The sequence below is a fragment of the Doryrhamphus excisus genome, chromosome 4 (genome assembly GCF_030265055.1).
Source record: "Doryrhamphus excisus isolate RoL2022-K1 chromosome 4, RoL_Dexc_1.0, whole genome shotgun sequence".
NCBI classification, from domain to species: Eukaryota; Metazoa; Chordata; class Actinopteri; order Syngnathiformes; family Syngnathidae; genus Doryrhamphus; species Doryrhamphus excisus.
Window position 1 is genome coordinate 26,056,000 of NC_080469.1, and position 19,833 is coordinate 26,075,832.

General features: G+C 50.6%; 3 protein-coding genes across 5 annotated transcripts; 1 reads left to right on the top strand and 2 right to left on the bottom strand.

Moving 5' to 3' along the window:
- Window positions 1-1,272: 1,272 nt before the first annotated feature.
- snx2 (sorting nexin 2) lies at window positions 1,273-11,474 on the bottom strand. Of its 2 annotated transcripts, XM_058069820.1 has the most exons (16): window positions 11,291-11,468; window positions 10,346-10,609; window positions 8,499-8,598; window positions 8,262-8,422; window positions 8,118-8,184; window positions 7,366-7,409; window positions 7,135-7,276; window positions 6,996-7,074; window positions 6,844-6,919; window positions 6,190-6,303; window positions 6,013-6,106; window positions 5,025-5,230; window positions 4,793-4,936; window positions 2,079-2,159; window positions 1,923-1,994; window positions 1,273-1,854 (listed from the first exon to the last, which is right to left on the bottom strand). In XM_058069820.1, the coding sequence occupies exons 2-16, from the start codon at window positions 10,442-10,444 to the stop codon at window positions 1,804-1,806; spliced, it is 1,530 nt and encodes a 509-aa protein (XP_057925803.1). In that variant the 5' UTR covers window positions 10,445-10,609; window positions 11,291-11,468; the 3' UTR covers window positions 1,273-1,803. The 2 variants fall into 2 exon arrangements, with proteins under 2 accessions (XP_057925803.1, XP_057925804.1); XM_058069821.1 differs by lacking the exons at window positions 1,273-1,854; window positions 1,923-1,994; window positions 2,079-2,159 and adding an exon at window positions 2,182-3,440 and having other exon boundaries at window positions 11,291-11,474.
- rnf214 (ring finger protein 214) lies at window positions 10,321-13,054 on the top strand. 2 transcript variants are annotated; one of them, XM_058069823.1, is made up of 6 exons: window positions 10,321-10,714; window positions 11,313-11,548; window positions 11,611-11,744; window positions 11,821-12,049; window positions 12,110-12,319; window positions 12,379-13,054. In XM_058069823.1, the coding sequence occupies exons 2-6, from the start codon at window positions 11,315-11,317 to the stop codon at window positions 12,991-12,993; spliced, it is 1,422 nt and encodes a 473-aa protein (XP_057925806.1). In that variant the 5' UTR covers window positions 10,321-10,714; window positions 11,313-11,314; the 3' UTR covers window positions 12,994-13,054. The 2 variants fall into 2 exon arrangements, with proteins under 2 accessions (XP_057925806.1, XP_057925805.1); XM_058069822.1 differs by lacking the exon at window positions 10,321-10,714 and adding an exon at window positions 10,764-11,065.
- A 1,252-nt stretch (window positions 13,055-14,306) lies between these two features.
- sncaip (synuclein, alpha interacting protein) lies at window positions 14,307-19,289 on the bottom strand. The gene is made up of 12 exons (XM_058070468.1): window positions 19,152-19,289; window positions 18,445-18,528; window positions 18,276-18,336; window positions 16,945-17,420; window positions 16,735-16,879; window positions 16,434-16,669; window positions 16,187-16,366; window positions 15,999-16,112; window positions 15,792-15,917; window positions 15,548-15,717; window positions 15,400-15,471; window positions 14,307-15,329 (listed from the first exon to the last, which is right to left on the bottom strand). Exons 2-12 carry the CDS (start codon window positions 18,505-18,507, stop codon window positions 14,483-14,485), a joined length of 2,490 nt encoding a protein of 829 aa, XP_057926451.1. The 5' UTR covers window positions 18,508-18,528; window positions 19,152-19,289; the 3' UTR covers window positions 14,307-14,482.
- Window positions 19,290-19,833: the final 544 nt, after the last annotated feature.

The following is a 19,833-nucleotide window of genomic DNA, read 5'->3' on the forward strand; positions in this document are numbered from 1 at the left end:
TGTTATCAGCGGCTAGGGGCGCTAACACATCATCACCTCCCATGATGAACTACACTACACTACACTACACCACACCACTACCTCCACTACTACTACTACATGCTTATCTACACCCAACGCTACTGATAAATACTCCATCATAGCATGTACACGCCATGTACACACCATGTACTACTTGTCTATATTAGCATTATGAATAGTCCATGTTAGCATGTAGTAAGGTATGGTGCTTGCAAGTACAATAAAGGGGCCACAGATAGCAGTTCTACCTAGAAAGTAATAGTAAATACTTCTAAGTATAAGTAGTCATTGTTAGCATGTACTACAAAGTAAGGTATGGTTGCAAGTACTGTTAAGGGGCCAAAGTTAGCATGTTCTACCTAGAAAGTAATAGTAAATACTTCTCAATAAGTACTTTTAAGTATGAGTAGACATTGTTAGCATGTACTACAAAGTAACATATGGTTGCAAGTACTGTTAAGGGGCCAAAGTTAGCATGTTCTACCTAGAAAGTAATTGTAAATGCTAACATGTAGCTCTAAGTATAAGTAGTCATTGTTAGCATGTACTACCAAGTAAGGTATGGTTAGCATGTTCTACCTAGAAAGTAATAGTAGATGCTAACATGTAGCTCTAAGTATAAGTAGTCATTGTTAGCATGTACTGCAAAGTAAGGTATGGTACTTGCAAGCACTATAAAGAGGCTAAAGTTAGCATGTTCTACCTAGAAAGTAATAGTAAATGCTAACATGTAGCTCTAAGTATAAGTAGTCATTGTTAGCATGTACTACAAAGTAAGGTATGGTACTTGCAAGTACTGTTAAGGGGCTAAAGTTAGCATGTTCTACCTAGAAAGTAATAGTAGATGCTAACATGTACTTCTAAGTATAAGTAGTCACTGTTAGCATGTACTACAAAGTAAGGTATGGTTAGCATGTTCTACCTAGAAAGTAATAGTAGATGCTAACATGTACTTCTAAGTATAAGTAGTCATTGTTAGCATGTACTACTAAGTAAGGTATGGTTAGCATGTTCTACCTAGAAAGTAATAGTAGATGCTAACATGTACTTCTAAGTATAAGTAGTCATTGTTAGCATGTACTACTAAGTAAGGTATGGTTAGCATGTTCTACCTAGAAAGTAATAGTAGATGCTAACATGTAGTTCTAAGTATAAATAGTCAGTGTTAGCATGAACTACTGAGTAGTCAATGCTAGTAATGCTAAACGGTGAATGTTAGCATGTAGAAAGTAAACGCCAACGAGTACAAAGTGATGAGTAAACGTCCTTTAATTGCGACTTTTCAACACTAAAAGATTTAAAAAAAATTTGACGATTGAAAAAAAAAAATCATTGAAGGTTGGAATCAAACGGAGAAAAAAAAAGAAGTTGGAAGATTGAAATGTGCTCTTCGGCAAAATCCATCACCTCGACAATAAGCATTTGCTAGCTAGCGGCTCATTAGCGTAGCATCTGGTCCTGGATTCGCCGTGTTGAAGACGTAAAAGTCAAAAAAAAAGAAAATGAAGACGGGTGTTAGCACGTCACGCTAACAGCGCTAACATTCTGACATTCGGTGTTGTTGACTTGGCAGCCAGCTAGTTAGCATGGCTAGCTGGTATTTGGCCTCTTTCATCCTCCACATGCGGCAAACATCATTAGGTCGTCTTCTTCATCATCTGAAGTGGACGCACGCTGATGAGGTCATCCGTGGAAGGGGGGGGGGGGCACGGTGCGTTCAAATGTCATGGAAAGCAGAGGTGTCGGGATGACGTAGCGGTTAGCGTTGATGTCCGGGCGCATTTAAGAGATGGCTTTAGCTTCCGGTAAGAAGGCCTCCCAATACTTAATCAGCTGTCAACGAGCATCATCAATCAGACGGGGAACGCCAATCAATCATTCGGGATGGCGTACGCCGTTACCTGCTGTTGCGTGCTAACCAGGGCCTCCAGGTATTTGATGAAGATGTTCTTGAAATCGCTCACGCGCTCTCTCTGCACACATCACAACGCTCCTGGTTACGCTACGTGAATGGCTACACGCCGAGCCGTCGCTCGCTCGCTCGCTCGCTCACTCACCTCGAAGCGGCCCACCTCCCTGCGGATGTTTCGAGAAATCTTCTCAAAGTCTCGCTCCCCCTGCTGGACCTTCACCTCCAACTGCGTGACACACTACACGTGCTTAGCGCCGGGGGGGGGGGGGGACACGCGCGGTGTGACAAACTACACACTTGGTACACACTTGGTACACACTTGGTACACACTTGGTACACACTTGGTACACACTTGGTACACACGGGTCATGGCGCTTGGATGACGTGGACCAATGGAGAGGCGGCGGTGCGTATGACTTGTATTAGTGCATTAGTGCGCACTTGTTGACTTCCATGTGGGATTTGGGGCGCAAAGTGCACACTTGAGACTCTGCATTTGGAGTGCGTAAGTGCACATTTGTGGACTTACACTTTGCATCCAGGGTGCATAAGTGCACACTTGTGTCCTAACACTTAGGACTTTGAGTGCATTAGTGCACACTTCTTTACTTCCATGTGGGATTTGGGGTGCAAAGTGCACACTTAAGACTCTGCATTTGGAGTGCGTAAGTGCACATTTGTGGACTTACACTTTGCATCCAGGGTGCATAAGTGCACACTTGTGTCCTAACACTTAGGACTTTGAGTGTATTAGTGCACACTTGTGTACTTACACTTTGCATCCAGGGTGCATAAGTGCACACTTGTGTCCTAACACTTAGGACTTTGAGTGTATTAGTGCACACTTGTGTACTTACACTTTGCATCCAGGGTGCATAAGTGTACACTTGTGTACTTACTTTGTTTTTTGGGTGCAAAAGTGCCCATTTGTGGACTTGCACTTTGCATTTGGAGTGCGTAAGTGCACATTTGTCTACAAAACTTTGCATTTGGCGTGCATAAGTGCATACTTGTGTACTTAGACTTTGCATTTGGAGTGCTTGAGTGTACACTTGTGTACTAAGAGTTTTCATTTGGAGTGCTTAAGTGCACGCTTGTGCACTTACACTTTGTGCTTTGAGAGCATAAGTGCACACTTGCATCCTGATACGTAGGATTTTGAGTGCATAAACTTGTGTACTTTGTATTTTTGGTGTATAGGTGCACACTTGTGTACTTAGTTTGTATTTTTTGGTGCATAAGTGCACTTGGTATTTTTGCTGCATAAGTGCACACTTGTGTACTTTTGGTGCATTAGTGCACACTTGTTAGTTGATGGTTAACATGAAAGAAAAGATGTCAATAATGCAACAAGTACTATAAGTACTATAGAGTATATACTCATCATGTGTGTAAGAAATGAAAAGTATGGAGTAAGAATGATGATGTGATGGTGTTGATGGAATCATCACGGAAGACAGGAGAAGAAAGGAGGACGGTGATGATGAAGGCCTACCTCTTGTATCTCCTGGAGCGGGAAGGCGTGATGGGGAATATCATTTCACAATAGACGTCATTGAAGGCATCATGGGGAACATCGGTGGCAAAATATCATGGCAATAATTACAAGTGTGGCTTTTTTTGGAACGAGGGGAGACGCCGACGATACCACAACCACATAAGTGCACACTTGTGTACTTACAGTTTGGATTTTTGGTGCATAAGTGCACACTAGTGTACTTACAGTTTGTATTTTTGGTGGATAAGTGCACACTTGTGTACTTACAGTTTGTATTTTTGGTGCATAAGTGCACACTTTTGTACTTACAGTTTGTATTTTTGGTGCATACTTAGTTTGTATTTTTGGTGATTAGTGCACACTTGTGTACTTACAGTTTGTATTTTTGGTGGATAAGTGCACACCTGTGTACTTACAGTTCGTATTTTTGGTGGATAAGTGCACACTTGTGTACTTACAGTTTGTATTTTTGGTGGATGAGTGCACACTTGTGTACTTACAGTTTGTATTTTTTGTGCATACTAAGTTTGTATTTTTGGTGGATAAGTGCACACTTGTGTACTTACAGTTTGAATTTTTGGTGGATAAGTGCACACTTGTGTACTTACAGTGCATAAGTGTACTTGGACTTTTCATTTGGAGTGCTTAAGTGCACGCTTGTGTACTTACACTTTGTGCTTTGAGAGCATAAGTGCACACTTGCATCCTGATAGGTAGGATTTTGAGTGCATAAGTGCACACTTACAATTTGTATTTTTGGTGCATAAGTGTACTTAGACTTTTCATTTGGAGTGCTTAAATGCACGCTTGTGTACTTACACTTTGTGCTTTGAGAGCATAAGTGCACACTTGCATCCTGATAGGTAGGATTTTGAGTGCATAAGTGCACACTTACAGTTTGTATTTTTGGTGTGGCTTTTTTCGTAAGGAGGGGAGACGCGGACGATACCACAACCACTGGCTGTGTGTGTGTGTGTGTGTGTGTGTGTGTTGTCCAGATAAATAAAGGCGTGTAGTAAGTCTACTGACAAACGTGGACGCTCCCGACAGCTCGTCCAGGCTAACAGCGGACCCCCGACCAAGCCGGCTGCGTGAGCGTGTCTGTGAGTGACAGCGAGGAGGTTGAATTTGTGTGCTGACGGACTAATAAAAGTATTTTTCTTCTTCTTCGCTCCACAAAATTCTTCAACTGCAAACTCAGATCTTCTCACTTGACTGAACTGCCAGGGTGCGTTGATTTTGTACGACCGGACACGCCAGCGAGCTTTGGTGAGCGTGCGTTGTTATTTCTTCCGCGAGGGCAGATTGAAACCGTCATTCCGAGGAACGGCACGAGACGTGAAAAGCGGTCAAAGTGGTACCTCTTTGATGTCGTCTTTGGCCTGGGCCACTTTGTCGGCCTTGTTGGAAAACTGCAGCTTGACTTCAGCCTCGCGTTTCTTCTGCAGGAGAAGCTGGGTGTCCTGCCACTTCTGCCACGTCTTCATGCGCTGCTCAAACACGCCCTGGACACACGCACACGCATGTTGAAGCCCCGCACCTCGGAGACCAAACCAAACGTGCAAAAAGGGGTTCCGGTCGGCGTGTCGGCACCTTGACGGCGGCGAGGAGGCGCACGTAGTCGCCCACCAGCTCAGACAGGAAGTAGAAGTCGGCGTCGGCCTGCTCGTGGTACTGCTGCTCCATCTTCTCCTCCACCTCCGCCAGCTGGGACAAAGCACGGGAGAGCGCCGTGTGGTCCTCGCTGTTCCCCAACATGGCCGCCGACTTGGCAAACTGTGCCGTGTTCAGCGACAACTCTGAGAACACACACACACATTTTATAAATGTATCATATGTAGGGCTGTCAAAGTTAACGCCTTAAATGAAGTTTCCTTTAATGGCGGCCATTTTGTTTGTTGGCGCCCTCGACCCCCACCGTAGTTTGGTTGACGCACGATAACTCTGTAGCCCTAAGCTAGCTAGAACAAATATCGACCGGAAACCGTCATATAGAGTGCTATTTTGGCATAAAAGTGGCCCAACTAACCAGTGGTTATCATATTTTTACATTTCTCTGATAATTTTGGCGTTGAACTGACAGTTAAATTGGACTTCCGGCTGCTATTGACGGGTTTTGCTAGCGTTAGCCATTTAGCATGGAACTACCACAACGACTCACATTAGCGTTCAAAGTCGTCAAATCTTACCTTTATGGGTTCCCACATAGTATCAGCATTCGGGAGCAAGTATAAAGGGAAAGAAAAAAATGGGGAAAATACATCCATACAGCCATCTTTGTATCGGAGAACGGTGGATGCTGCGTTCAATGACCGTCAAATAAAATAGGACTATTCTCCGCTCACGTGAAACATTCAAAAAAGTATCATAAATAAACTCATCTTATTTGGAGATGACACAAAGTGTCTCACTCGCTCACATTTTGGATTCGCTGAGCGTCTGTTGGCGAGTTTAAGAGCTAATTATGCTAATAATAAATAAAAATAGTCATACAAAATAACGACCCACAGTTCCCAAATTGATGTGCTTTTACATAAATTGGATGATATATGATATGATTGGTGTTTAGTTACTAAGTTACCTTTCCTGTGACAAACCAGCGATTCCACGCTGGCGTGAAGTTTCCTCAATTGGACGTCCAGATTCTCAAAATGTTGCTGCTTCTCCTCAAACCACTGTCACACACACACACATACATACACAGCTGTCTGTCACAGTAACAAAGGCAGCGTTAAGCCCCGCCCACCGGTCCACTCACGGCATCTGATTCGTTCATCTTGATGGTCATCTTATTGACAGCTTCGGCGGCTTTGTTGACCATACGGAGGAGGCCGGCGCCGCTCAGCGCCTGCGTACTGACGGCCCGAGGCAGCTGCACGTGCACAGAGAGAGAGAGGGAGGGGGGGGGAGAGAGAGAGATGAAGCTAACATGGTCACAGCGCCCCCCAGTGGAGGAAGCAGCGAGTGTGTTTGGTGACATGGAATTAGCAGCTCACGTCTTTCTTCCTTTCCTTGGACCCCCTCTGTGCCCCCCTGCGCCCCCCTCCCCTGATTGCCCCGTCGTCCACCATTGTGCGTCGGGTCGTCGTGAGACAAGCTCATTTTTCTTCATTGTGAGAAAAGTTTACTTTAGCCGCTTGGCCCCGCCCCCGCTACTAAACTCATTTAACTAGAGCGCTGGTGGTCCGGTCCCGGGGGGGTCCGCGCTAAATGAAGGTGTTGGGGGTGGCGGGGGTTCCCCCCCTGTTCTGGTTGTGTTTCATTAAGTGGAGCGGACGGACCTCCGCGCTCACTCAAGCGTCCCACAATTCATCTGTTAAGTCGCTGACAGACCGCCATTTATTTCCCTGGCCACGCCCCCCCGCCCCCCTCCTCGCAGCAGCATGGGGGGCGGAAAAGAGGGGGTGTTTACCTCAGAGCTTTCCAGAAACTGCAGGAGGTCCGGGTCCTTGAGGAGGATGGGATGCTGCACCGTCCTCATCAGGTACCTGAAAGCAGCATCACGTGACCTCACATCGCCATGGCAACCCCCGTCAGCCCACCCCCCCCCAGCTGGGACCCTACCTCTCCAACGCCAGGCGACGCTTCTCCACAAACTCGTTGGACGACGGGTCCTCCTTGCCCACCTTCACCTTGGTCATGCCTGACAGATGGCCCCGCCCTCATTAGCCACGCCCGCTACAACACCGCCACGGCAACTTACCCACGATGCTCTTCTCAGGGGCGGGGGGCACGATGTAGCCCCCGTGCAGGTACTTGGACGCCAGCTTGCCATGCAGGCCCAGAAAGTCGCTGAAGCGCCGCCGGACGGAGAATTCCCGCAGCCTGAAAATAGACGAGGACGTCTGCGACGCCACGGGGTCGGGGGGTGGCGGGGGGGGCGGGGGTCAACAGGTGGCCAGCACCTTCCAGTACGAGCGGGTCAAAGACTCACCTTGGTGGTGACCTTGTAGGCCATGTAGGCGTTCATGCCATCACCTGGGGGGGGGGACATAATTCACATTGCACACTTAAGATGGCGTCTATGGTGGCCACAGTTTGACATTGGGACAGACTATTTCTATTTACATGAATATAAACAGTGCTTAACTTCTTTTTACACTTGTACGGCAATTAAGAATGCTAATAAAGTGACTCAAAACACGGCCTGTATGAATAATAAAGCTTTTAGACGACCAGGGTTTGACCCTGGAACAGACTATTTTTAGCTAATATTGTAATTAACTGTGCTTAACTTCTTTTTACACTTGTACAGCAGTTAAGGATGCTAATAAAGTGACTCAAAACACGGCCTGTATGAGTAATAAAGCTTTTAGATGGCCACGGTTTGACCCTGGAACAGACTATTTTTAGCTAATATTGTTATTAACCGTGTTTAACTTCTTTTTACACTTGTATGGCAGTTAACAATGCTAATGAGGTGACTCAAAACATGGCCTGTATGAGTAATAAAGCTTTTAGACGGCCACGGTTTGACCCTAGAACAGACTATATTTAGCTAATATTGTGATTAACCGTGCTTAACTTCTTTTTACACTTGTACGACAGTTAAGAATCCTAATAAAGTGCCTTAACAGCAACATGGCTTTCGGGGTGGCCACAGTTTGACTCTGGAACAGACTATTTCCTTCCTATTGTGGTGAGGACGTTCCAGGAAGTGGAACAATAAGCGCTTCCATCACTCACCGACTTTCTCGGGGTCAGACACGGAGATGTGCACGTCGAAAGCATCGCCGCCCTCGTCTTCTTCAACCTGAGAGGACAAACAAACGTCCCGAGAGGCCCTGAAGGCAGCGTGAGGTCTTCTTCTGAAGGTGTGTGTGTTCGTACCTCGTCAAAGGAGGAATGTGTGAACATGTCGTCATGGGCGTGGCCAATGCGAGGGGTGATGATAGAGGCGGGTGGGGTGATGGGGGTGATGGCGGGGGACGGGCCGTCGGACAGCAGGACTTCCCTCTCTGGACTGTCCAGGGACACTTCCTCTGTGGCTTCTACACACACGCACGTGCAATGAAAGGCAAGATGGCGGCCACGTGCTTCCTGTCAGAGGCGGGCGAGCACACGTACCTGCAAACAAGTCGTCTGCGTCGTCGTCAAAGAAGGAGTCCCGTTTGGGCCCGTTGGACTCGGTGCCGATGTCCTGCGTGGACAGACGGGCCGGTCCTGCCTGTGGACCGCAAACAAGACAGGAAGTGAGACGAGGTGGGCATCAAACTCGCCACCTTGCAGTGACGAGACGCCTGAGGCGCTTTGTTTGCTTTACACTTTGTTTTTGGGGAGCATTAGTGCACACTTCTTTACTTCCACGTAGGATTTTGGCCGCTAAGTGCACACTTGTGTACTGAGACTCTGGATTTGGAGTGCACACTTGTGTACTTGCACTTTGCATTTGGAGTGCATAAGTGCACACTTGTGTACTTGCACTTTGCATTTGGAGTGCATAAGTGCACACTTGTGTACTTGCACTTTGCATTTGGAGTGCATAAGTGCACGCTTGTGTACTTGCACTTTGCATTTGGAGTGCATAAGTGCACACTTGTGTACTTGCACTTTGCATTTGGAGTGCTTAAGTGCACACTTGTGTACTGAGACTCTGCATTTGGAGTGCACACTTGTGGACTTGCACTTTGCATTTGGAGTGCATAAGTGCACACTTGTGTACTTGCACTTTGCATTTGGAGTGCTTAAGTGCACACTTGTGTACTTACAGTTTGTATTTTTAGTGCATAAGTGCACACTTGTGTACTTATAATTTTCATTTGGAGTGCTTAAGTGCACACTTGTGTACTTACAGTTTGTATTTTTGTGCATAAGTGCACACTTGTGTACTTACAGTTTGTATTTTTAGTGCATAAGTGCACACTTGTGTACTTAGACTTTTCATTTGGAGTGCTTAAGTGCACGCTTGTGTACTTACAATTTGTTTTTTGGGTGCATAAGTGCACACTTGTGTCTTGACAGAAATAAATGCATTACACTTTGTGCTTTGAGAGCATAAGTGCACACTTGCATCCTGATATGTAGGATTTTGAGTGCATGAGTGCACACTTGTGTCTTTTGTGTTTGTGACAAGTGCACACTTGTTAGTTGATGGTGAACAAGAAAGAAAACATGCCAATAATGCCAACAACAAGTACTACAGAGTATATACTCATCCCGTGTGTAAGAAATGAAAAGTACGCCCGCGGACGACAAACAAGACAGGAAGCGAGACGAGGCGGGCATCGAACTCGCCACCTCGCAGTGACGAGACGCCTGAGGCCTTCATACATGTGACTGTTACACGGCGGTTACGCCGTGTCAATATTGACACAACAAAATATCTTTTTGTGTGTTTGTGTTGTTTCATGCTCACGCTGAGTGGACAGAAAGAGGACATGAGGAAACGAGGAGCTTCCTCCCTCCTTACTCAACACATAGGAAGCCCAGAGCAGAATGAAAACGCTGACGTGACCAAAAATGTGAATACAAACAGCTTTGTGTAGAATAAGAATAAAGTATACACTCTAAGTCAACATGTTTCTGTGTATTTATCATTCATAGAGTATTATTGGCAGCAAAAAGGTGTAAAACACCTTGGCATTTGTAAAGCGTTTCGTCGTTTCCTAGAGTCAGTGAACGCCCCACGCTCACCTGCGTGACTGTCACCTGACGCTCACACACACAAACGCATAGTATTTATTATTTATGACAGTACCATTCTGTCATGTATGTTGGCATTTTTAAAAAGTGCTTCCGTTTCCGCTTCCCTAACATGATTGTAGAAATGAGCGAAACAGAAGCTTCGCATGCCAAACTCCGTAGACAAAATGAGCATTTTAAGGCTCTCCGCCCTGCCCGGTGCGAGCCTGACGCCCCAGCCGGCCACAGCTGCCCTCGACTTCCCTGCACCTCCCCCGGTTTCCCCGTCTCACCTCCAGAGGGGCGGCCAGCTCCGGGAACAGGTCCTCGGCGTCCTCCAGCTCCTGGAAGCCGCTGTGGTCGGGCGTAGGCTCCCTGGCTGTGTCCGCCATGTTTTTTGTGGTTCCAGAGAAGCGACGCTCGAAAGCTAAGGTGCTAAGCTAACGTGCTAACAAGCGGACAGCTCGCCGCCTGACTGACAGGCGCGAGGGGCGGGGGCAAGGAGTCAGGTGGAGTTCCGGTGTGGTCATGTGACGGAGAGTCACGTGGGAGGAAGACTGCAACACACAATAGGCGGTATCACTCCTCGCCTCGTTGAAGCCCCTCTTTGAAAACGATAAAATCAAAACCTTTTCATCTTTATAAACTTTGATCATCAGAAGGTAAGTGTATTTATCACTGGTATTTATTAAGCCCGATTTATAGTTTGTATTATTGAAAAAAGCTGCACTCTCAATCAAGTTTTTCAGTCAGATGGCGGCAATAGACGATCTTCGCGTCCTAGCTAGCCGTGTGGCTAAATTCACGTCTCCATGTTTGAAGTTGGTGTCATACATGTTAGCTTAAAGAAGCGACAGATGAAAGCGTGTCATACATGACTCACCGTGGACCGGAAAGTATTCGGTAGAAGGAGCTTTTAGAGAGAGTTTTTACGTTTGGCTCCGTTAGCATGGATGCTAACTCGGACAGAATGGAGGCTCTCGCCGACGAGTTGACGAGCGTAACGATAAAAGGTAAAGTAACGACCACCATGACAGAGAAGAATTGTAACAAAAACATATATTCATGTTGTGTTCGCGATGATTATGTAAACAACTCCGTCGTATTGAAAGCGTTCACTTACTAGCATCGCCTCCTCTGATTGGTTCATTTAAAAAAGAGGACTTCCGGGTTGTGCCCGGCAAACATCCAACACGTGCTCACTCGAGTTGTGCGCTACTGCAATAACCCACACTCACCGAGCACCCGAACGCCTCACAGACATGCAGGAGAAGTCCTTCCAGACGGACGAGTGGATGGAGTCCACGACCGGCGACTCGGGCACCAACACGGACACGGACTGGGGGGCGCAGGTGGCGGCCATGTTGGCGTACAGCGAGGTCCTGGCCAGAGAACACAAAGAGCTGGTGAAGAGGCGGGAACAGGACGAAGGCGAGCGAGGCAAGCAGACGCAGCAGCTGGAGAAGAAGAAGGCGCAGGCCACACGCCAGCATCAGGTGACCTCCACGGCAGACCTCGGACCTCCACGGACGCTAACCTTGATGGCGCCTTATTACAGGTCCTGCTGGAGAAGCTGGACTCGCTTCGAGTGAAGCTGCAGCTGAACAACTCCAAGAGCAGCAGGAAGAACTTCCTGTCCAAGAAGCAGGAGTTGACCTCGGAGAGGAGCCGCGCTGAGGAGGAGGAGAACAGGTGACACGCTTGCACGCCGGTTTCTTAGACTGGTTGCCGTGGTGGCGAGGGGCTCACGTCGGTCTTCACCCACCAGGCTGGCCAGGGAGCTGCAGGAGACCGACGCCAAGCTGGCGGCGCTGATGGAGGAGCAGAGCGAGGAGCAACGGCGCTGGAAGGAGGAGCTGGAGAAGCAGAGGGAGGAGCTGCAGCGAGTCGCCAAGGAGGCCAAGGAGGCGGAGAAGGCGGCCCTGCAGGACGAGCTGGCCGCCGTGAAGATGCAGCGGGACGTGGCCATGGGGCGCATCAAGACCTGGCTCGCCGAGGTGAGCCCTTGTCGGTCGGGAGACGCGCCGGCACGCTGACGGGTGCCGCCCGTGTTGCAGGTGGTCCAGTACCTGGGCGTCCTGCAGGAGGCCTTCCCTCATCAGTACCAGCAGGAGAAGCCCGGCTGGGCCGGCAAGGAGGCCGCCGTGCGCCAGAACCAGGACGAGCTGCAGAAACGCTTCCAGGAAGTCCTGCAGCAGCTCCAGCAGGGCCGCGACCTGGAATCCCTCCCCAGGATCAACGTGCCCACCCTGCCGCACATCCCCATGGTAAGACCCCGCCCACTTCTCTCCGAGCACACCTGACCGTGTTGTCCTCCGCCCTTCAGGCCGACCTCAAGTTCAGACAGCTGATGGCCTCGCTGTGTCCCACCCCCCCATACAGACACCCACTCTCTTACCAGCCGCCCCCTCAGCACCGCCCCAGACACTACCCGCCGCCCCCGCACTACCTGCAGCGCCACCCCGCGCCCCCGCAGCTGTACTCCCCTTACGTCAGGGCTCCTGCCAGGGTGACCCCGCCTCCCAGCCACTCGCCGACCCCGCCCGCCTACCCGCCGCTTGCCTCCACGCCCCCCCCGTCCTCCGGCCCCCTGGACAAGGTGCTGGACAAGCTGGGGGCTCGCTTCCCGCACTGCAGCAGAAACCAGCTGACGCGGGTGCTGCAGCAGGTGAAGACCGCCCGAGGAACACTGGCGGGGATGTCCGTGGACCAGCTGACCGAGCAGGTGGGCCTCAAGCTGGCCCAAGCTGGCGACGCCCTCCCGAAGGGGCCGCCGCACGGCGCCGCCGGACCCAGCAAGCTGTGCCTCATCTGCCAGAACGCCGTGGACCCCGACAGTCGCCACCCGCTGAGCTGCTCCCACACCATCCACAGGGACTGCATCCGCATCTGGATCCAGTCCAGACCCCACAACGCCTGCCCCTTCTGTGCCACCAAGTGAAGCAGTGCGCCCCTTTTTTGTGTCCTACTTAAGATGCTTTGCAATAAAATGGTTGAAGTGACCTTTGTTTGTTTTCATGAACTCTTTTAACAACACTGTCACGTGATCCAGAAGAGCGGCGCCACCTGGTGTTGATGAATTAAACTACACTAGGGTCTATGTATTGGTGGGGGCGGGGCCGAGGGGACGACAGGCCACGATCGACAGGCGTAAACTCCACGGTTACGTGGGAGTTAGCATGTAGCCACGTGTTAGCTTGTCGGGCTGCTGACATTTCCGGCTGCTCGGGGGTCGCTAGCGCTTCCGGTGGCGGTCGATGGCGAGCGGCGCGAGGGCGACGGAGGCCAACAAACACTAACAAGGCAGTCGGTGAAGCGAAATGGCACGCGGCCCCCGGGGAGCGCCGGCGACAAAGCTCCGTTTGGACCGTCCGCCATTTTTAGACCTTCTTCCTGGGTCAGAGGTCAACCGCTGCTTTGATTAGCATCCATCATGACATCAATTAACGCTGTTGACGGCACGGGAAGAGCCCCCCCCCCCCCAACCTCCCCATTAAAGGCTGTCATCCCAGGATGCTGCCCCCCCCCATGTGCTGTCAATTAAATGTGATTGACTGTGTAAAAAGCAGCACATAAATAAGCCAAAATAACAGACATAAAAATCCATACGTGACACCCCCCCCCCCATCAAAGCTCATCTCAAGCCCCGCCCACCAGTTCACCTCCTACAACCAATTAGGCGCTGTAGAGCACCCCCGATGAGGTGTAATTCATCAGTTTGACTTCACCCCCCCCCCCCCCCACTATTCCCACAGGTGTTCATGTAGAAAACTAGCCCCCCCCCCTTCCCCAACCATCACATGCTTGTTTGGCTAATAGTCAGGTTGCGAGCTCATGTTTCATATTTGGGTCATGATGGAGGGGGGCCATTAGGACAAAGCCCATTAGGCTCCACGGGGGAGGGGGGGGGGCATTCTCCAGGCAGACACCATCCATCCAGTCTGCTAAGTGGACCTTTTTGACGACTTTAAACGAGCACACGGCACATTTCACTCCTCTTAGGAGGGGCCCGGGGGCGGGCGGCGGCGGGGGGGGGCACGACTTTATTACCACGCTCCCTGGTGACGGCAAACAACATCTTTCAAAGATTTGTACCAGGAAAACATTTGTCACCTTTAGACAAATATACCTTTGATTGCTCCCTCTTCCCCCGCCCCCGAACCCGCCCCCGCCTCACACACAAGCTAGCGAATCGTTAGCTCCCTGCTAACGAAAGGAGGCGACGCCAAGGGGGCATCAATGACGGTCGGAATGTTGAGAAAGGTAGAAAAGGTTTAATATTCCGTGGGGAAGAATCAGCTGCCGCCTGAGCGCAGGTCACATGACAGCCTCGTCCCAAAGTGTGCTCATTTAAATACCAATAAAGTTGTGCATAAATATGATAAATATGACGTTGCTATAGCGACGGATCACGTGGCCACATGTGGGGGTCACACGTTCCCGCTTCTGGTCTTGGCCTTGGCAGCCCCGCCCCCCGCCGGGCTGCTCCTGGGCTCCGCCCTCTTGGCGGGAGAGTTGCTGTTGTTGTGGTTGGCGTTCCCACTCAGGCTCTCCATGATGGAGCGGAAGGCCCCGAAAGGGCGCTTGCTCTCCGAGCTTCCTGCGGGCGTCTTCTCCTTCCCTCTGCTAGGCTCCGCCTCCTGGCTCTGATGCACGTGCTCGTCAAAGGTCACCCTCAGTTTCAGGTTGTGGGACGTCTTCCTGCGGGACGACGGGGACTTTAGGGCGCTTTTGGGGCTGGTGGCCACTTTGGGGCCGCAGTCTGCCTCGCCCGGGGTGTCTGGCGTCCTGGCGTCTGCGACCTCGGGGTCGCTGGAGGTGGGGGAGGGGCTAAAGGCGGTCTTCTTGTCCGCGGAGGAGGGGAGGTGCTTCCTCATCACGAGCTGCAGGTGCTTTGACGCGGGCTCCTCGTCTGCGATCGGCAGCTGGGTCGGCCTATCGGGTCGCGTGGGATGAGTGGGCGGGGCTAGGTGCTTCTTCGCCTCCTCCGGCGGGTACGCGTCGGAGTCGGACTCGCTGAGCGAGCGCTGCATGATCTGCTTGAGCCGGGCCAGCTTTAGCTCCCGCTTCTCCGCCAGGGCGTTCCGACGGGGGCCGTCCCTGCTGGCCGCCCCTACCGCCAGAGGAGGCCTGGAGCATTCGGGGCCCTCCTTACCCGTCAGCTGGCGCGGCGCCGAGTCCGGCCCCGCCCCTCCCTGACGGAGCACCCAGTGGCCGTCGCCGGGCGTCCCCTCGGCCGTCATCTCCGGCCGTGCCTCCAGGGGGGGCGGATGCCCACTGCACAAAAAAAAAAAAAAACCCCCACTCAACATTCCCAACTTGACATCCGAGCGTGTGGGGCACAGACCTGGGGGGCGCTCCGGGTGACTGGTCCAGTCTGTGGAGTTGCTTCTGGAGCATCAGCTTCTCCGCCGCCTGCCTAAAAATACACAGCATGAGTACCAGTTGGGTGGTCGGGGGGTTAGGGGGCAGGGGGCCGGGGGCGGCCGACTCACTCGCTCAGCTGCTTGGTGAGTTTGACCACCTGCGAGGCCAGCGACATGCACGTCTCCACCACCACCAGGTAGCGGGCGCACGTGCTGTGACCCTGACGCTCCGCCACCTGGGACGGGCGCTCCCCCTGCTGGTTGTGGACCGTCACGTTGGAGCCGTACTCCACCAGGGTCTACACACACACACACACACACGGAACTATGTAGGAGGGAGGGAAAGGCAGGTCATGTGACTATAGCGTAGTACCTGTATGCATGTCAGGTGACCATACTGCGCCGCCACGTGCACGCCCGTGTTCCCGTTGTGGTCCACCTCATCCAGGGAGATGGCCTGCTCCTGCATGAACTGCAGCAACCACAGCAGCACCTTCTCCTACACACACGTGATGAGCTGCGTGTGAGGGCGGGACAGGAAGTGACAGGAAGTGACAGGAAGTGACAGGAAGTGAGAGACCTGTCCGTAGCGTGCGGCGTAGTGGATGAGGCTGGGATGTTCCCGGGTGCAGCTGAGCTCGGCGATGGCCTCCGTCTCGCTCACCATCCACCTCACGCACTCCAGGTGTCCGTTCTGAAACGACATCACTTCCTGTTCAGCAGCCAATCAGACGCCCCCGGACGTTAGATGAGCCACGAGCGAGGGACCTTGACGCCGAGGCCGGCGGGCGTGAGCTGCTGAGCGTTGCGCTCGTTGAGGCCGTCCTCGCCCATGAGGGAGGTGAGGTGCTGCAGACACTCGGCGTGACCTTGGGAGGCCGACACGTGCAGCAGGTTGTTCCCGTCCTGGTCCCGGATCAGCGCCAGGTTGTCGGCGGCCAGGTGAGGCTGCGGGGGTGCGACACACAAACGGTAAACCTCCAGAGCGCCGCCTGGCGGACACGAAGCGTCTCACCAGGAGGGAGATCTGGCCCTCCCTCACGATGTTGATGATGTTCTGCTTCTTCTTGCTCTCCTCGTCCGCATCCGATCCTCCGCTCAGAGCCCTCACGCCCGGGGCCGGGGGCCTGGCCGAGCCGCCCCCCAGCAGCGGGAACGTCAGCACGGAGCCCCCTGGGGCCTCCACGCCCGCCCTCTGGATCTGCGCCTCAGGGTAGACCCTCGCAGACAGCAGCTTGTCTGGACCCATCCCTGGATGAACACACCTTCTTGGAACCACAGCAGGAATACGGAGGAAGGAGATGTTGGAGGCTTACCTCCGTCAGAGAAGGAGGACATGGACGAGGAGCAGCTGAGGAGTGAGGAGGTAAGCGCCTCCTGCTGGTAGGCTGCTGGTGGGCGGTGGAGGACATCAGGGTCCATGGACGTGGACTTCCTCAGGTGAGGAGACAGAAGACATGACTGCAGGGGGAGAAGACCTTGTTAACGTTCGCCAAGGAGAACGAGGAGGTTCTGTCGGGAGGTACCGGCGTCTGGGAGGCGCCGGAGGGCTCGCCGTGCGCCAAAGAGGAGGTTTTGGCTCGGTGGTTCCTCTCCAGGGTGCCTCCCGGCAGGATGCTCCGTGCGGGAGGGGGGCGAGGCAGCGTGGACGGGTGCTGGCTGGACTTGATGTAGGGGACGTCCAGGATCTCGTCCATGTCCAGGTCGTAGTGCTCCAGATCCCCAAACACCGCTCCCCCTGCGCCTCCCTCCACAACCTTCACCTTGCCCCCCGCCCCCTCGCACGGAGGAGGCTTGTCTTTAGCCGCCTCCCCGACTCCGGCCTCCTGGCCTGGGACCTTCCCGTCCGGGTCCGACTCGGGCGTCTCGGGCTGGTGTTTGAGGGGCGAGACCCGCTTCACCGGACGGAACTTGCTGTGGACCTCAGCCAGACCCGTGGGTTTGATCCCCCCTCCGCCACCGTAAGAGGACACCCCACGGCTCCAGCCGATGCAGGACGGGGCTGTGGGGGGGGGGGGGGGGGGCGGCAGAACTTAGGCCTTAAACACAACCTTCACGGGACCAGCACACATTCTAGTCAAGTCAATCTAAGTCATGGTCAAAGTGAGTTAGTCCAATTAAAAGTCAGTTAATCACACCAAGTTTACATAAAAGTGCATTAATCCAACCAATTAATTTTAAAAAAGTTGGTCAATCAAAGTCAAAGTGACTTTTAACCTCAGGAAGAGCGTACGTAAAAGTGAGTTAATCCAACTAAAATGAATTAATCCAAGTACAAGTAGATTAGTCACAGTAAAATCAAGTCAAGTTTTCATCACCGTGAAAGTGAGTGTGTCATAGTCAATTCATCAAAGTGAGTTAGTCCAATTAAAAGTCAGTTAATCACACTAAGATTACATAAAAGTGCATTAATCCAACCAATTAATTTAATCCGAGTAAAAGTGGGTCAAAGTGACTTTTAACCCCAGGAAAAGCGATCGTAAAAGTGAGTTAATGCAACTAAAATGAATTAATCCAAGTAAAAGTGGGTTAGCGACAGTAAAATGGAGTTCATGAAAGTAAGTCAGTGAATCTAAGTGAAAGTCAGTTTTAATCCAGGCAAAAATGAGTTGATGAATTAATCCAAGTCAAAGTAGGTTAATCACAGTAAAAATCAGGTTTATCCCAGTCAAAGTAAGGTTTCATCAAAGTAAAAGTGAGTTAGTCCAAGAAAGTCAATTAATGAAGTAAAAATTAATTTAATCTAAGGAAGTGAGTTAATCAAACTAAAATGTTAGTAAGTGAAAGCACATTAATCAGAGTCTAAGTTTTCATCAACGTAAAAGTTCATTTGAATGCAAGTAAAAAAGTGAGTTACCGAGTCTCTCCTCAGTCTGAGCATCATTCCGCCTGGATAATTCGGGAATGTTGACAGAATACTGACACACAAACACAACCAATCAATACATTGTTTCATGACCATGAATATTATTATTATTATTATTATTGCATTGATACGGCTTGTATTGCATGTGTGTGTTACTGACCACAGCGTCGTCAGAGAAGTCAATCTCATCCAGGTCCAAATACTCAGGAGCCTCCATCTCCATCAGCACACATCATCCAGCTCACTGCGCACACACACACACACACACACACACACACACACACATCATGACAATTTGGTGCAGATCCAGATAAAGGTGCAGCCTGGTAGTGGAATATTCCAGACTTTCCAGCCGTCAGGAATGTGACAAGTAGCAGGAAAAGACAGGAAGTGACTGCAGGAAACTTTTTGTTTCTTCTTCCTGTGGCAACAAAGCCGTCCAACCAGCACAGTCATTAGAAGGACTAGCTTCATTAGTGAGTCTGGCAAAAGTCAAGGAAAACTGTGTTGCCTTCAAGTGCGCGTAGAGTGTCAGTGTTTGCAGCATCGTCGCCAACAATGACCAGTCCATACACGACAATGTCTATTTATATCTATCACGTATTTGACTTCATTTGCATTCATTGTGCTGTTTGACGACTTGGTGGCTGGTAAAAAAAAGTGAGAGAGTGAGAGGTATTTAGTGTTTTGGGGATTAAAAAGTGAATCGTGTTCCTCTAATCCGCTCAGAGCGATAGGCTCTAGCTAGCAGGCTAATTAGCGTTCAAGGATGCTAACGGCGACGCTAGCGAATTATCCGGGAATGGGGTCAGGGGAGAAAGCCGAGGTGTAAAAAGAGAAGAGATAATGCTAGTAAAGATGTTCTACCTGGCAGAGGTCCGGCGGGGACGAGTGGCAGCTAGCAGAGCTGCTATCTGTGTTTTCTTCCTCGCTAGATGCTAAGATGCTAACGGCACAAAGACTTTGACATATGGGCTACAGAGAAGCGGACAACAGCGAGATGACTCACTCTGAATGCATTTCTCTCACCGCGAACTTTCACTTGCGAATGACGTCGACAAATTATGGACGTCTATTTGTTCAGAAGGTATAGAGGATGGACAGGGTGTTGAATAAGAGTTTGTTTTCTATCGATTGATGGCGAATCAATCAATAATGATAGGTTTACTATCTGTGTCGAAGTTACATGATGTGGAGGTGAGCTCTGTCTGAATAGACCATCTATGTGTAAGGATTCCGTTAGACTGGATAATTCACTTTAGAATAAAAAACAAAATATGAAACTAAATACTAATTGCATTTGAAACAATTCGTGTGAGTTTATATAATGGAAATGTTTGAACAACGGGGAGTTAGATGACAATCAGCTAGTTTTTAAATGTGCTTGATCACATTTTGTATTTGATGTATATTTAGCTTATATGTATTTGGTCTTACATAAGAACACGCGTGATTATAATTACACCCCATAATGACAGCCTGGAAAGTCTTCATTTGAAAATAAACACTCGGGATCATTTTACATGCGCGGCAGCGCCCTCTGGTGCTC

Bases quoted from the DNA above. Each gene is read 5' to 3' on its own strand.
- snx2 (XM_058069820.1), bottom strand. From the start codon at position 10,444: ATGGCGGACACAGCCAGGGAGCCTACGCCCGACCACAGCGGCTTCCAG. The intron at 6,304-6,843 runs GTAAACACCCCC...GTGCACGTGCAG, and splicing joins AGTTTCTGGAAAGCTCTGAG to CTGCCTCGGGCCGTCAGTAC. The intron at 2,160-4,792 runs GTACCACTTTGA...TGTGTCACGCAG, and splicing joins CCAAAGACGACATCAAAGAG to TTGGAGGTGAAGGTCCAGCA.
- rnf214 (XM_058069822.1), top strand. From the start codon at position 11,002: ATGGATGCTAACTCGGACAGAATGGAGGCTCTCGCCGACGAGTTGACG. The intron at 11,066-11,312 runs GTAAAGTAACGA...AACGCCTCACAG, and splicing joins GACGAGCGTAACGATAAAAG to ACATGCAGGAGAAGTCCTTC. The intron at 12,320-12,378 runs GTAAGACCCCGC...TCCGCCCTTCAG, and splicing joins CCCTGCCGCACATCCCCATG to GCCGACCTCAAGTTCAGACA.
- sncaip (XM_058070468.1), bottom strand. From the start codon at position 18,507: ATGGAGATGGAGGCTCCTGAGTATTTGGACCTGGATGAGATTGACTTC. The intron at 15,918-15,998 runs GTCTCTCACTTC...ACGTGTGTGTAG, and splicing joins ACGCCGCACGCTACGGACAG to GAGAAGGTGCTGCTGTGGTT. The intron at 15,472-15,547 runs GTGAGTCGGCCG...GTGTATTTTTAG, and splicing joins CTCACCAAGCAGCTGAGCGA to GCAGGCGGCGGAGAAGCTGA.